A 14,780-nucleotide genomic window follows, 5' to 3' on the forward strand; every position below is an offset into this window, starting at 1 on the left:
CTTCTGCCTCAGCCTCCTGAGGAGCTGGGACTACAGGCATGCACCACCATGCCCGGCTAATTTTTTGTATATATTTTTAGCTGTCCATATAATTTATTTCTATTTTTAGTAGAGACGGGGTCTCACTCTTGCTCAGGCTGGTTTCGAACTCCTGAGCTCAAACGATCCGTCCGCCTCGGCCTCCCAGAGTGCTAGGATTACAGGCGTGAGCCACCGCGCCCAGCCCTCATCTTTATTTATAAATGAATACAAAGCCAGGCCTGGGCTTGTAGCGAGACCAGAGAGGCCTTAGGGTGCAACATTTGAGGAGACATCACCCTCAGTTTCCCACCAGCACTTGCATAACCCTGATTGTATCTCCTTAAATATTGCATCCTAGGTGCTTCACTGGCCTCATCCTGATCCTGGCCCTGCTTGAAGAAACTGAGGCATAAAAAGATTGAGTAACTTACCCAAAGTTTCCAAACTAGCAAGTGGCAGAGCTGGGATTCAAACTCAGGAAACCTGGCTTCAGGGTCCGTATCATGAACCACTAAGCTATGCTGACCCCCACGTCTCTGACCTGCAAACTACTTTTTCTAGTTTCTTCCTCAAGACATAACTTTTAGAAATTAGCCAGAGCTTTGACAAGTAGGGCTTCCAAAGTAAAATCCCAGGGATGGGTTCTGGGAAGACCACACAGAACTACTCAGCTTAACAGCCCGTCCGGGCATCTACCGCACGTTCTCCTAGAAAGGTTCACCGGCCACACAGATCTCCACAGCCACATGTGTACTTATCATCGCAGTTCTGCGTAAATCTGCCCAGTTCCATGGAAGCCCCCCTGCAAGCGGCCAGATGGACTCTGTCCTGGTGGGGACGAGGCCATTCAGAACTGTCAGGATTATTAGCTCTGACCAGTTGTAAGGAAAACAAATGTTTCCTGGCCAAGTGGGAATGAATCTGCTGCTCGTCCAAGTGTTCTGAGTCAAATACTCGGATATCAGATCTCTCATAATCACACCCCAACTTGCTGCTCATTCTCTTTAGTTTATCAGAATTAACTGGCCATTTGCATTCACACCACCGTCTTGCCAGTGACGTTGCTGCTCCAGGGGGTCTGAAATGGTCTCCAATTTAGGCAAAGCCTCCCACAAGGCAACGTGGATTCAAAAATACATGTGTGCTTGTGTATGTTACCCCGCAGGGGTGATGGGCAGCCTTTGGGAGGACGTTGACACAAGTCATCAGCCCACAGCAGGTTCTGCCTCTGCTCCCCAACAGAAAGCTGGAGTCACTCTTGGTCCACCTGTGCTTACTCAGTGCCTTACAGCAGGGCAGCCCGTCCCCGGCCCGCACATCTTCCGCATCTCTATCTGCTGCAGACTTGGAGGGTTTTTGTTTGCATGTACGACTACCTTTACAGGAGGTACTATTATCATCTTTATTTATAAATGAATACGAGGCCAGGACTTCTGTCTTTCTCCATTGGAAATGGTAATGTGTGCTGTCGAACTTTCACCTTTTTGTCTGGAATTTCAGTTTTGTTCTATGATTCAGTTCCTCAAAGCTGTGAGTCTGTGAGTCAGCAGCCCTGGCATCTCCTGGAAACTTGTTGGAAATGCAGACTCTCAGGCCTCTCCCTATACCTCCTCAACAAGAATTTGCAGCTCAATAAGATCCGGGCGATTCCTGCACACACTTAAGTTTCAGAAGTGCTTTTCCACGTGTCTTCTTTTCTCTGTTGCCTTCAGCGAGGGTCTCCACCCAGTACTTACTGTGAGGCTAGAATTTTGGTAGCTTTCAGATCTTAAACACACACACACACACACACGCACAGAGAAATTCTTTCCTTTGCCTTTGCATGATGTCATTCATTTTACCTGGCCTGCCACAAGAAAGAAAAAGGCAAATTACATTCAAGTTATATATATTTTTAAGACTAACTTCTTAATTGCATCTCTTAAAGCCCCCGTCATTAACAGAGTCCCAGGTCTTGCCAAGATTAATGGAGAAATGCCTTAAGGCAAAATAAACACTGCAGAGGTGGTTTGATTCAAAACCATATCAGCTAAGAATGGAGGTGCAATTAGTGATAAAGATGTTAATAATTAGTTGTGGTCTGTTAACTTTTATATTCCGTGATTATGCAGAGTGAAGAAAGAATTTTCTCACGAGGGCAGAAATCAGCGTTTCACCTTGATTGCTATTTTAATATGCTTATTTTAATGGAGCTGTCCTGCAGAAACCCTTGGGCACATTTCCAATTTTACGTAAATATAGATTTAATTATCATGGAAGCATATGATTTTAGAGTTGGAGCGACCTTGGCGGTCATTTAATCCAGTTCAGTCATTTTACAAATAAGTAAGAGTTGACTGACTTAAGTCCTTCCACGGAGATTTGGAACCTGTGCTGCTGCTCCACTCTCAGACCAGTGAAGGCGAAACCTTTCCAGATCCCTCCAGATAGAAGTGCTTTCTCTTGCCTCAGAGTTTCCCAAAGTACCATTTTTTTTTTTTTTTATGTAGCCTCTAAGGCCCTTAACCCACCCTGCATGGCATTCTAGTTGCTTCCACGTGTAGGGTTGGGGTCTTGGGAATCATGTCTGATTCACTTTTGTATTTCTTCACCATTCCTAGCTCTGTATGTTGCAAACATAGTTGCACAATAAATGTACACTGGTTTCCCCTGTGCACTAGAGCTGATTGTGTCTTCACATTGGTAGCTTGAAATTGGCCATGGTGGGAGTATTTACACCACAGAAATGGGCAAATGCTACAAATCAAGGATCCTAGTCCCCCGGAAATCCAGTTGTTAAACATTTACCATTTTCATAAGGTCTCACAAGGCAGTGGGTCTTTACAAAACCTAAAGATCTAGCCAGTGTGAAAATGACCATTTACCCGTTGCTTAGCATGTGTTGCCTCAAGCGTGATAGAGTAGCCAATTGCTCAAGCCCCTTTAATCTTTTCAGGGTTCTGATCAGCACAAGTCAGGCCTTGGGACTGCGTTAGAATTTGGTTGCTTAGCTAAATTCTACTTACCTGGAAAAGCTCTTTGGGTATGAGTGGTAATGGCAACAGGGTCTGAAATATCAGGCACAGTTGAGTGAGAAAAAGTATATTATCAGAGAAAGTGGACAGGAAAGTGACTACGGCCGAAATTTATACTTCTCAAAAAACCTTCAGTGGTTCCCTGTGACCTACAAAAATGCCCGAACTCCTTGCATAAAAATCATGCACTGACCACAGTTTACAATTCGACCCTCATTTCTAACCACTCACATCATTTATTGTTCACCCTCTGTTGATTCCCACCTTCATCCTGCATGCCAGCCTCTGTGGAGCCTCTGTTCCAGCCTCTGTGATGTTCCTTTCTTCTGAAATGCCCTCCTCTACCCTCCGGTTCCACCACAGGCTCCCTCCCGAGCTTTTTTGTTCCTACCTGGTCTCCTCTACCGTGCACTAGAGCTTCTGAGTTAGTGTGAAAATTTGCGTGACTGTTCGTCTCCTCTCTTGTGTGTCTCTCTTTAGGAGCAAGACCCGAGGTCCCATCGGCCCCGGCAAGTATGGCTATGGTAAGGCTCCGTATATCTTACCACTGCAGACGGACACCGCACATATGCCACAGAGGCTTCGGAGACAGAAGCCCTCCTCCCGGCATTCCAGGTCCCAAGGGGAATCTGCTCCTAGGCTTGACTACAGCCCACCAGCCCACCGGGTCCCCCAACATGGGCCTTTGTACCAAAGTGACAGTGGCCCCCATTCTGGACTGCAGGCCTCTGAGGCCTCCATCTACCAGCTGCCTTTGACCCATGACCAAGGCTTCCCTGCAGCTTCAAGTCTCTTCCAGAGCCCGGAAACAAGCAACAACCACGGTGTGGGGGCCCGCAGGGCAGCTCAGAGCTTCTCCCAGCCTCCCCGATCCACAGCAATCTCGTGCATTGGGGCCTATCGGCAGTACAAGCTGTGCAACACCAACGTGAGTATGGCACACTAACCAGCACTGGGCCTGGCAACAGCTGCCGCTATCTTTCTGCCTATTGGTACTGAGCACGTGCCAGCGTACCACTTTTCTTACTCACCTCATTTAATCCCCTGCTTAACTTTATGAGTTTGCTATTCTCTGTATTTTACAGTTGCAAAGAGAGGTTAAATAAGTTGCTGAAGATTCCACAAATTATCAGAAAGACAGCAAGGGTCTGGTTTTCTAAACCATGCTAACGTACCTTTTTATTTTCCTTCCTGCTCTTTTCTATGTATTCTCCCCGTATACTTTTCTTTTTTGTAAGGTTATTCCTTTAGTGACTTATGCATAGCTTCTTGAATCACTTATTGAACATCACTTAGAGGTGGTATTAATTAGCTAGTGCTGCATAACAGAAAACCCCAAAATTCCCAGTGACTTACATCAGTGTTATTTATTCTTCACTCAAATGCAGTATTTACTCTGTGGGGCAGGTGCAGCTGGACTGATTTAGGGCAACCAGTGGTGGTGCCAAGGCAGTGGGTGTTTTAGGAGGTACCATCCAGTGAGTTTCCTGGGGGCTCCCTGCTATTCCAGGCATAAACACTTCAGGTATTGTATCATAAAGAAGTCTGATCGTGAAGTTGTAAAGAGTCTTCTCCTTTTAGGGGAGGAGCTAGGGTGATAGACAGCACTCAGAGGCCTCTGGGCAGCATTGGGTCGCTAACTGGTCTAGAAGTCGTTTGATAGTTTTAGAACCTGTATAGCTGTACTGATGTATATGGGCACTTTGGATATTAGTTCACTAAATATTTATTGATTCTATCTCCATGCATTTTATTAATACCTACCATTATTAAAAGCTCATAATAAGCCAGTCCTGTGCTCAGCACCTATCTTACGTCATGTAATCCTCTCCTTAACCTTATGAGTTTGTGATTCTTTCCATTTTACAGTCGCAAAAAGAGGTCAAATAACTTGCTGAAGATTCCACAGCTAGTGAATAGTTTATCAATGTAAACTATCTAAGGCAACCAAATGTGTTTTTTAAATATCAGTTTAAAAATTGTGTATAAAAGAGAAAAGAGTGAGAGAATGTTAGGAGGTTAGATTTCCAATTTGCTATATTTTTCATTAATAATTTAATCTGCCTTAATACTCTGTTACTGGGTAACAGGACAGCTGTTATATATTAGCTTCAATTTCCTCATTAAAAATATATTTCCTGCTATAGAGTCCATGGAAATGACTTAATTTGTGATCTTAATAATTTCACTGAATGCCTGGATTGCTTTTTAGCTTGTTCTTCCACTGACAGACGTCAGGAATCGTTAATTTTTATAAAGCAGTAATTTCTCTGAAGCCATTACTAATCAACCAACCAATACATCTTCACTGAGCATCACTGCTTGTGTTGTAATGGACTCAAGTGCTATGGAAGATAAAACAGAAAAATCATATTGTCTACCTCATAGAGTTGTAACGAGGGTCAAATGAGGTGATGTTATGACAGAGCTTTGTAAGTCGAGAAGTGGGGAATTACTTGTGTTCATGATCAGACGTGGGCCTTTTTCCTGAATATCCATTCTGTTCTTTTAAAATGAAATGAATTCATTTGTGAAGTAGAACACATTCTCCCATTGACTACTACATCTCTTAATTTTGAAGACCAAGTAAACTGTGAAGAGAAGGGAAAAGAGAGATGGGATTTGGCATCCATGTGGAGCTGATGTCTGCTTAGCATTTCTTTTATTTAATGTATATTTTTAAAGCATGCACTTTTTGCCAGACCTATGCTGCCAAGAGCAGGGTTGTTCTCCCACTTAGAAGCTGTGGCTTCCCTGGGTGCTGGGGTAACTGCACCACAGAGGAGAATGAATTACAAGGAATCTTAGAAAATTCTTATGAGTTCATGATGTTGTCTGGCATTTTGGAAGTAGGCAAAACAAAGCCTCCAACCCAGGACAGAGAAGTAAATGTTGACACAGGAGTGTATAGGTTCAATTCCCTTCTCTTCACTGTGATGTTCTGCACAGTGTCCTCCCCCGGCCCCACTGCCTCAAGTCCACATCCTGCTTACCCTTACTGAGAGATGTCATCCATTAGAGGTCCCATTATTGCATATCTTCTTTGCATAAGCCCAGAGCTTCTTGTGGATTGGGCCATACCTCATGATCTCTTTAAAACTCCCTCTGTCAGGAGTCCCCAAGACCACTCCTGGGTTTGATGATTCCCTGGGAGGACTCACAAGACTCATTGTATATTTGCACTCACAACTATGATTTATTATAGCAAAAGGATTGAATAAATAAAGCAAAATTAACAAAAGGAAAGGCACATGGGGCCAAGTCCATAGGAAACCAGGCAGAAGCTCCCTAGAGACATAGGATGTACTTCATTCCTCCAGCGAAGAATTGTTGCAATACTTGTGAAATGCTGTCTGCCAGGGAAGCCCTCCTGTGACCAAGGTTTTTATTGAGGCCTGGTCACATAGGCACCCTCTGCCTGCCACATACCAAAGTTCCAGACTCCCAAAAGGAAAGCAGATGTTCAGCATAAACTAGATTTAGGTACAGTAAGCCACTCTTATTATTTAGGGAGTGATGGGAATCCTCCCCAAATCTAGGTTCCCAGATGTCAGCCACAGACCGACCTTGCAAGCAGGGCTTTCTAAGGAGAGCAGTCTCAGTGCTGCTGTGTTAAATCTGTTTTGCCCACTCCCCATAGGGACCCATACACTCCAGCACCCTAGCATGAATCACCTCCTATAGACATTTGCCTATCCTCCCCAGCATTCAACGTGAAGACATGATGTGGATCCCCCAATTAGGGAAATATTCCTACTCAAAGAGAAAAAAGGTATAGGACAATATTGTGAAAAACCTTACTAATCTAACAGGTAATTCAGGTTATCATATATGTGCTCTCTGAAGATTAAAAAATAATACATGCATCTAGAGGTCTCTCCCAGTTATTACTGGGGAGAAGAAAAAGAAGGGAATGAAGGCCCCAGCAGGTGGGCAATATCTGCTGATTTCAGAACTTTATTGTTAAACTAAGTGCCTGGTATACCCCACCCCAACTTTGATGGAACATCCCGTCCTAAGACTACCCCAGCAGTTGAGGGCTCAGTGCTGGGATGTATGGTAATGAATAGGAGGGGTGGTCTCAATTAGGGGCAGGTGTTTTTTCAGGCTACATAGCTCAGAACAGGGTCTCGACACTGGCCATGATCCCTCCCTCCACACCCTAATGGTCCAATGGGGAGGAAGTTCCCCCCCCACAGCTACTGTCAGTCATGGCGCCATGCTGGAGCACTGCGTGAGGAGGAAGAACTCAAAGCACAGGGGCTGTAGGTTGGGGAGGACTCCAGTGAGGAGGGAAACAGTTGAGTGAGGCTTTTGAGGATGGCTGGAGAAGAGAAAAGAGCATTTGGGAGCAAAAGAAACAGCTTAGCCCAAGACAGGAAGTCAGGATGTGTCAGAATCTCAGGTGCTGCAATGTCTGCCAGGTGATGGGAGCTCTCCTTCTGTCCCCTCCTCGTCTCCTCCTGTCCACTTTAGATAATCACAGTCTTAATGGGGAATTTGCTTTTTAACATCTCAAAATGGGGAAATGCCACATGGGCCTTGCTTGACCTTCATACATGAAGTAGATGCGTGAGAAACTTTTAAAATATACAGTGAAAAGTCAGAAAGCAACTCTAATAAACTGGTTTAATTGGATGTTAGACCTGCAGGCAGGATGGGATGGTGAGTGATGGGTTTGGGAGAGGAGCTGGGCTGGATATAAACCCCTTCTTTGACTCTGGAGAACAGAATTTCCTTGGACAAGTCACTTAACTCTCTGAGGACCATCAGTAAAGTAGGGAAAATAACAATCCATTCCCCTTAGGGTTGATGCAAGGTTCAGACAAGATTGGGGATATGGAACAATGGCATGGTGCCAATGCACTGTTAGTAAGTAAACCATTTGGACCTGGCTAAGTGAATGTGAGTTACATACCTGTCTGCAGATAAGAATGGAGTAAGGTCTCCCTGTATCTGAACCAATTCCAAGTTCTAAGTGGTAACTTATAAAACTTGTGTATGAAATAGCCAGACTTGCTCAGAGCCCCTCTTTGTCCTCTGTGTTAGCTGTGATTGAGAGTCTTTTCCCTTTGCCCAATGATAAAACGAGATTGCTGAGAGGCCCAGCATTTCAGCTGTGATGCAGTTTCAGTGCAATCACCCTTGGGTCATGGTTTTAAAGTGATGAAAGTGAAACTGTAGATAACCAGCTTCATGTCAATGAATTCTTTGCACCCTCCAATGTGCATGTTTAGTATTAAGCCCTACCTTATGGTGTCATCTGGGAATTTTAAGCATCCTAGCATGTCTTCAAGATTGTTCAATTCCTATAAGATGTCCTTATGAAATACTGCAAAATCAGTAATAAATGTTGGCACTAATGATCTCTGAGTGTACACTTTAAAGATAAGGAAGGTTTTTTTTCCTTGCCTACAGTGTGTATCAGGAAATTAAGGTGACACACTCCAGTATATACAGAGACTCTATGGTCTTTCTGAGTGGGTGTCAATCTCAGACATCTATTAGTGCAACAGTCTCCTTCAGATAGTCTGTATGTGGTGGAGGCAACACTACATCGATCCCAAGTCTATCAAACACTCCCTATTACAGGTTCCTGCTTAGAGTCCATGAGCACAGCAGTGGCATTGACTGGTGGGGTCAGGTGTTAGGCTGTGGGTTGGGGACACTGAGATTAGAGCAACCTTTTGCCCTGTGTGGCTCAGAGTCCAGTGAGAAAGACTCGTAAGTAGGTAATAGTGCAGATCATACATGCCACTGCACATGCCACGTAGGCACTTTGAAATCCCCAGACAGTGGAAATTAACCTGGCTTGGGTGGAGTTAGCAAAGGTGTCCTAGGGAAGTGCAGTTCCAGGGGAGGGGAGGGCTTTTTAGGAAGAGGAAGTGCCAGGGGTCCTAGAGGCCCTATGTATTCCTGTAAGGCCTGAGGAGCAAGAAGGGGACGCTTGGGAGCCTCTTGGTGGCATCAGATGTTTTCCCAGTGAGTTAAGGTTGCATTTGCAAGTTTGTCTTCAGCGGTGAAGGGGCAACACAGGGAGGGAGCCATGGCTTATATGCAGCCCCGCACTTTCTCACCTATGGCTAAAAGTGATAGGCACTCAGGGCATTGAGTAAATAGTTACAGTTCTTTGTGGAAGGTCACTGAAGCCCAGTACTTAAGAGCTAGAGGTTTTAATAGGGCGAAACAGGGGAAGGAGAAATCAAACCTCATTTCTTCTGGTGCTTGAAGGGATGCAGTTAAAAAATAACTTTTCTACTTGCTCTTTCTGGGGTTTGTGTTATTATTTGCCAAATATATGAACCGACCGAGACACCTTATGTCTTTGTCCTGGAGGCCTAGGTGTCTGTCTCCCCACCTTCGAGTCAGCACTTTCTACCTAGAGAGGAGACTGACTGACACCCTGGCCCCTTCTGGAGAAGGGAGCTGTAGTGAGTCACCTGGTGCAAGGCAGGGAGGTTATGAGTTTTTAAGAGCTTTGCTGCCAAAGGAGGCGTGATCCTGAGTTTAGACAGAGTACACTTAGCGTTCTGAGGGGAAAACTCCTGGGGCTAAAAGCAGCTTTTAGCAAACGGGAATGTGATGAGTTCTGGTATCAATGACTCTCCAGCATATTTCCCTGGGGGTGGAACTGGCGTCTGACCATGGGTGTATCCATGCGGAGTTGTTTCTGCCTCAGAGTAAGTGAAAATAAAGGGAAGATGTTGGACAACTCTCAAGTGTAGCTAAGCGTACTCTCTCTGCAGGCAGATTCTAATTCTATGCCATTTCTAGTCTGATACTGAATGAAAGAAGAGCTAACAGCTGACAAACAACTTCCTGACTGCAGTTTTAAGGAGAAACTTAGTAAAATGGGCTGGGTAAGAATTGAGTGCAATTCTGTGAAATGTGTAGCTGGCCAGGAACCAGGGGGCCAGTTACCGGGTGGATGGGTCATCCCACTGGGGGGCTCGACATAAGTTTCTCTTGTCATGAGCTTATCCCCAAACTCCTTATCTGGGAAGTATGTCAGTGCTTTTTGTAGCATTCTGCTTTCCATCTTCTCAGACCGCTTGTAATGTCCATAGAAAATTCTCGTACTGACTTTTATGTGTAAACCACACACACATATAACACACACACATATATGACTTGTTCACAATTGTCACTTTTCATTTTTCATGAATAGTAAGAAATAGCACAGTGGTAGAGACAGATATATCCTAGTCCCTCTCCCAAGAGGTAATCACAGTCAGTCATTTTTAACTTTTAGTTCTTATGGTCATTCTCTCTCTAACTCCAAACAACATGCTGATACCTCTGCTTCTTGATAGATCATCACCTTCCCACCGGCTCCTCACTCTGAGGGATGAAGAAATGACCTCCCCTTTCCTCCCACTCTGCTGGCCACATTTTTACTTTCACTTATGTTTTTGGCTATATATGTGGTATTAATATATTAACAATTTTTATTTCCTTGATTTATCAACATTAGGAAGAATCAGTTAACTCTTTGCTTTGCAAGATTAGAAATTTAGTGTCCAAATAGCATATTAAATTCCTCTCCTTGCATTGTATGTTTCTGTTTATGTATCTTTCTCACCTTGGCCTGTAAAATCCCTGCAAGAGGCTATTATGACAGATTCTTCTCTGCATCCTCATTAGTCACAACACCTGACACATGTAGGGACATAATGAATATTTGCCTTGGAATGGAATTTCACACCCTTCCCTAGCAGATAGCAGAGGGGAAGAAAACCAGTCTCATTTATGTGATATGGGAAGCAGCCACTAGGAAATTTATGCTTCTTGGGAGAATAAGGGTTTTGGATGTTAATAACTTCACATTTTGCCATACACTTCTGGATCAGTTGGGAAAAAAGGAATCCTCTTTTACACCTCCTTGTAGGCATAAAGATATATAAATAATGTAAAGAGGCAGAAATGAATAAGCACTCTCGGGATAGGCCTAGATTTGTAGGAGTCCAGAGTACTTAAAAGTAGATTCTCTTGGATGAATGGTTGGGCTTATTCATATTAACATCCTCTGGGGCTTTGATGTATGTATTGAAAGAGAGAGAAACACTTTCCTCTTGGAGAACATTATGAACTTCCCTTGGATGGAAAAAAAAAAAGTGTTTGAGATTTCAGAAAACCTCATTTTTTTTTTTAAACCCAAAGCTTTGCCCCAACTCTTTGGACAAACCAATTCCGTGACTGCAGAATTGCTGGAAGTGGTGGGAGGTGGCAGAGGGATTTTTGTGAGGTTGAGTTTGTTCTGTGTGGCTTAAGAAAGGAGATATTAAACATATTTGAAAAATGTACTGGATAGCTTGAAAGAAATGTTGGCCCATGGTTAGGTTACTCCATCGCTGGAAAACGAAGCCTGCTCTCCAGCTGTAGAAGAGAAAGGAAGGAAGGGAATGTTTACTCAGAACACCTACCTTTCAGGCCCGTATGGCCTCTGGAACTGCTGGATTCATCGCTGGTGTCTCCAATTCAGCTAACATGGACTGAGCATTCCTGTGAGCTGGAAACTTTAATGTATAACTAATTTAATCCTCACAAAAATCCCTGGGGATTGAGGGCTGGGAGGTGGTGCAGGGCTTGTTATGCAGAGGTAGGAGTTCAGGCTTTGAGAAGCTCAAGGTCACATAGCCACTTTCTCCTGGCAGTACAGGGATATTTTCTAGATTTCCTTTTTTTTTAGCTTTCATCACTGTGGTGATGTTAAATACATCATATGTTGCTATGGTAGCTGGTCTTTTGATTGAATCCAGAGCAAATGCAAAGGATTAAAAAAATGTATGTCTGACCCAGGCAGACTTCATGGTCACGTTCCTCTGTACGCCTTCCTTGGGGGTGATGCTCTCTGTCTCCTGGGGAGATGAAAGTAATTAATTAACAAAATGTAAGTGTGTGATTACTGACAGTGGCCTCTTGAGCAATGAAGTTTGGTGCAGGCAGTTGTCATCTCAGATTAACCAGGGTCACTAGAAACGTAGGAGTTTCCATAATACCGTTTGTGACTCATAGCAACCCCAGGCAATTGTCTAGATGGAACTTTGGATAGGGCCTGTATCCTGTATTGCTTTATGAGGATTCAGCTCATCACGTTGAAGTACATCTTTATTTCTCTTCCCTTAAGAGTCCAGTGGAAACATCCCTCCCTCTTTGGGGTGGAAGGGAGTCATTTGAAGGGAGGTCATCTCCCAGGTGCATTACTTGGCTGTAGAGCTCCAGTCTTTGTGGGTCCCATCCTGGATAAGCCTGACCTCTGTCCACATGGCTTTCCCCCCAATTTTCTGGCCTGAAGATTACAAGACTCTGTGCCCATGGAAAGAACCAGCTGTCTGCAGGAAACCTGCCCCCGAGGTCAGTTCACGGTCTAATACAGCGATGATTACTGATAAGGCGAAGGTGACTCAATCTTGATATCAAGAAACACCCAATGTAAAACATAACAAATGTAGAAAGATCTGTAACCTGGAAGTTTAAACTTCAGAGAGTCTGTTAAAATGAGAGGAGATCACATACTGATAATAGGATGACAAGTACAAACAGATGTAATCTATAAAAGAAACATGAAACAGGATTTCCCAGGCCCTGCTAGGTTTCCGTCCTCACTCCACAGCTCCTGGCTCCTTGCCGCTGGGACAGCCACTGTGCCAGGCTTCAGAGGCTGAGGCCGACTTTGGCCTCCAGGCCTATCCTGACGGTGGGCAAGAAGCAGTTAAGGCTCTCTTGTGTGAGGACCCATCACAAATTAACAGTGCTGGCCACACAATCATGAGGGGCACCGTGGCATAGTGGTGAGTAGCATGGGTTCTAGACCCAAAATGCCCGGGTTCAGACCTTGGCTTTACCACTTACTAGCGCTGTGACCTTAGGCAGCTCATTTACTTTTTGTTGCCTTGGTTTTGTAATCTATAAAATGGGTATAATAGTTATTGTGAGGATTAAATGAACTAATATATATATATAAATCATGTGGTGGAATAGCTGGCATTTATAAGTGCTCAGTAAAAGCTAGTGAGTCTTCCCATCCTTATCACACCCAGCTTCTCCCTTCCTCGCCTGTACCATGATGCAGTCTCAATGCCCCACTTCCACGTCTAGGCTCAGGGAGCCTTGCATTTCTCTGGCCAGGTCCCTCCCCCTCCAGGAAGTAGTACCCTGCCTCTGACTGGCATCATGGGAGTCCCTGATTGGGATCACACGCAAGGCCATGCCCATCTGCCAGGGCACCTTGTCACCTCCTGCTGCACCTTCCATGCCAGCTGCTTGCTTGACAGTAAAGTGGACCTGCTAGGCTTGGCTGGCTCCTGGCAACTGTTGGTGGCTTTGCTGACCGCCATGGCTCTGATGCCACATTAAGCCCTTCTGCCTCAGGAGGAAACTGGCTATGCTCAGATGCATAGAGCTTGTTGGTGATCAGGGACAGGGTATCCAGAGTGACTCATCACAAGTTAGCTTGGCAGATGTGTATGGATGCAAGTAAGAGCACCAGGCGTTAGTGGGTTATGAAAACACACCATCAGATTATAAACTACAAGCACATGCAAAGCTGCCTAAGGGCCACTACACTGGGAATATCTCAATACTGATATTGACATGTTGAAATATTGATATATATATTTTTAAGAGACAGGGTCTCCCTCTGTCATCCAGGCTGGAGTGCAGTGGGGCAATCTTAGCTCACTGTGGCCTCGAACTTCTGGACTCAAGTGATCCTCCTACCTGAGTAGCTGGGACTACAGGTGTGAACCACTGTGCCTGGCCAAATTGTCATTTTTATTACATGAATATTATGTATTACAGAAAAATTAGACAATACAAATAGACAAAAATTAATTGTGAATAGAAAACATCCAGAACGCCACCTTCCAGAGTAACACTTTTAACCTCTTTTTTTTTCTCTCTCTCTCTCTGCACACACACAGACACACACACACATATGATCATTTTTACACTTTTGTAACTTAATGGACGGTGGACTGCTTTTCATGTCATGAAATAAACATTTATGTTATCAAGTATTGAGCGATTCTAGATGAATCTGAAGGTGTATTTGTTTGTGATCATACCTATTAGCAGTATTTTGCTCACGGAGAGCAAGGGGTTAAGCAGACTGTCTTAAGTCTTAGTGGCCTACAGCTTCCAGTTTTGGTAACAGCCACTAGGTTAATTACTGGTGGCTTTGGGCTAGAGCCTCATTGTGGAGCCCCTTGGCTTTATGTAAGTGTAGTCCTTTGAGGAAGAGGACATTTATCCAGCTTGCACTGGTCTGTTTCTGTTAGGAAAAGCTGCAGCCCAGCACCAGATGTCTAGTTTCTGATTATGGGCAAGGTGGGCGGTCAGCACCCTGGCTCTGCCTCCGTGTCACTGCGGGGCCTTTGGCAAGGTGTGCCACCTCTCCAGGCCTCAGTGTTCTTGTCTGTAAACTAAAGGGGTTGGGTTTCTCTTTTGCTCTGGCACGCTGTGATTCGGTCTTAAGTAATTTGGAGTGAGATTAGGGCTTGGGTGTGGCTCTTAATTGCTGCCGAACAGCCTGGTGCCAGGCTGGCTGCAGAATCACCCAAGGGAGCACTTAAAGCATATATTCCTGGGCTCTATTCCCCACCCTACTGGGGTGAGGCTTGAGAATCTGTACTTTTAACAAACCTTTTAGTTATTTTTTCTTTTTTCTTTTCTTTTCTTTTCCTTCCTTTCCTTTCTTTCCTTTCTTTTCTTTCTTTTTTTCTTTTCTTTCTTTTCTTTCCTTTT

General features: G+C 44.4%; 1 protein-coding gene across 1 annotated transcript in view; it reads left to right on the forward strand.

The window, feature by feature from the left end:
- The window catches only part of THSD4 (thrombospondin type 1 domain containing 4), a 571,869-nt gene that overhangs the window by 104,467 nt on the left and 452,622 nt on the right, over positions 1-14,780 (forward strand). Inside the window, exon 5 of the mRNA XM_045530986.1 lies at positions 3,516-3,963. Within this exon, the coding sequence (XP_045386942.1) occupies positions 3,516-3,963 (448 nt within the window). The remainder of the gene's footprint in view (positions 1-3,515; positions 3,964-14,780) is intronic.

Source organism: Lemur catta, chromosome 1 (genome assembly GCF_020740605.2).
Source record: "Lemur catta isolate mLemCat1 chromosome 1, mLemCat1.pri, whole genome shotgun sequence".
Classification (NCBI taxonomy): domain Eukaryota; kingdom Metazoa; phylum Chordata; class Mammalia; order Primates; family Lemuridae; genus Lemur; species Lemur catta.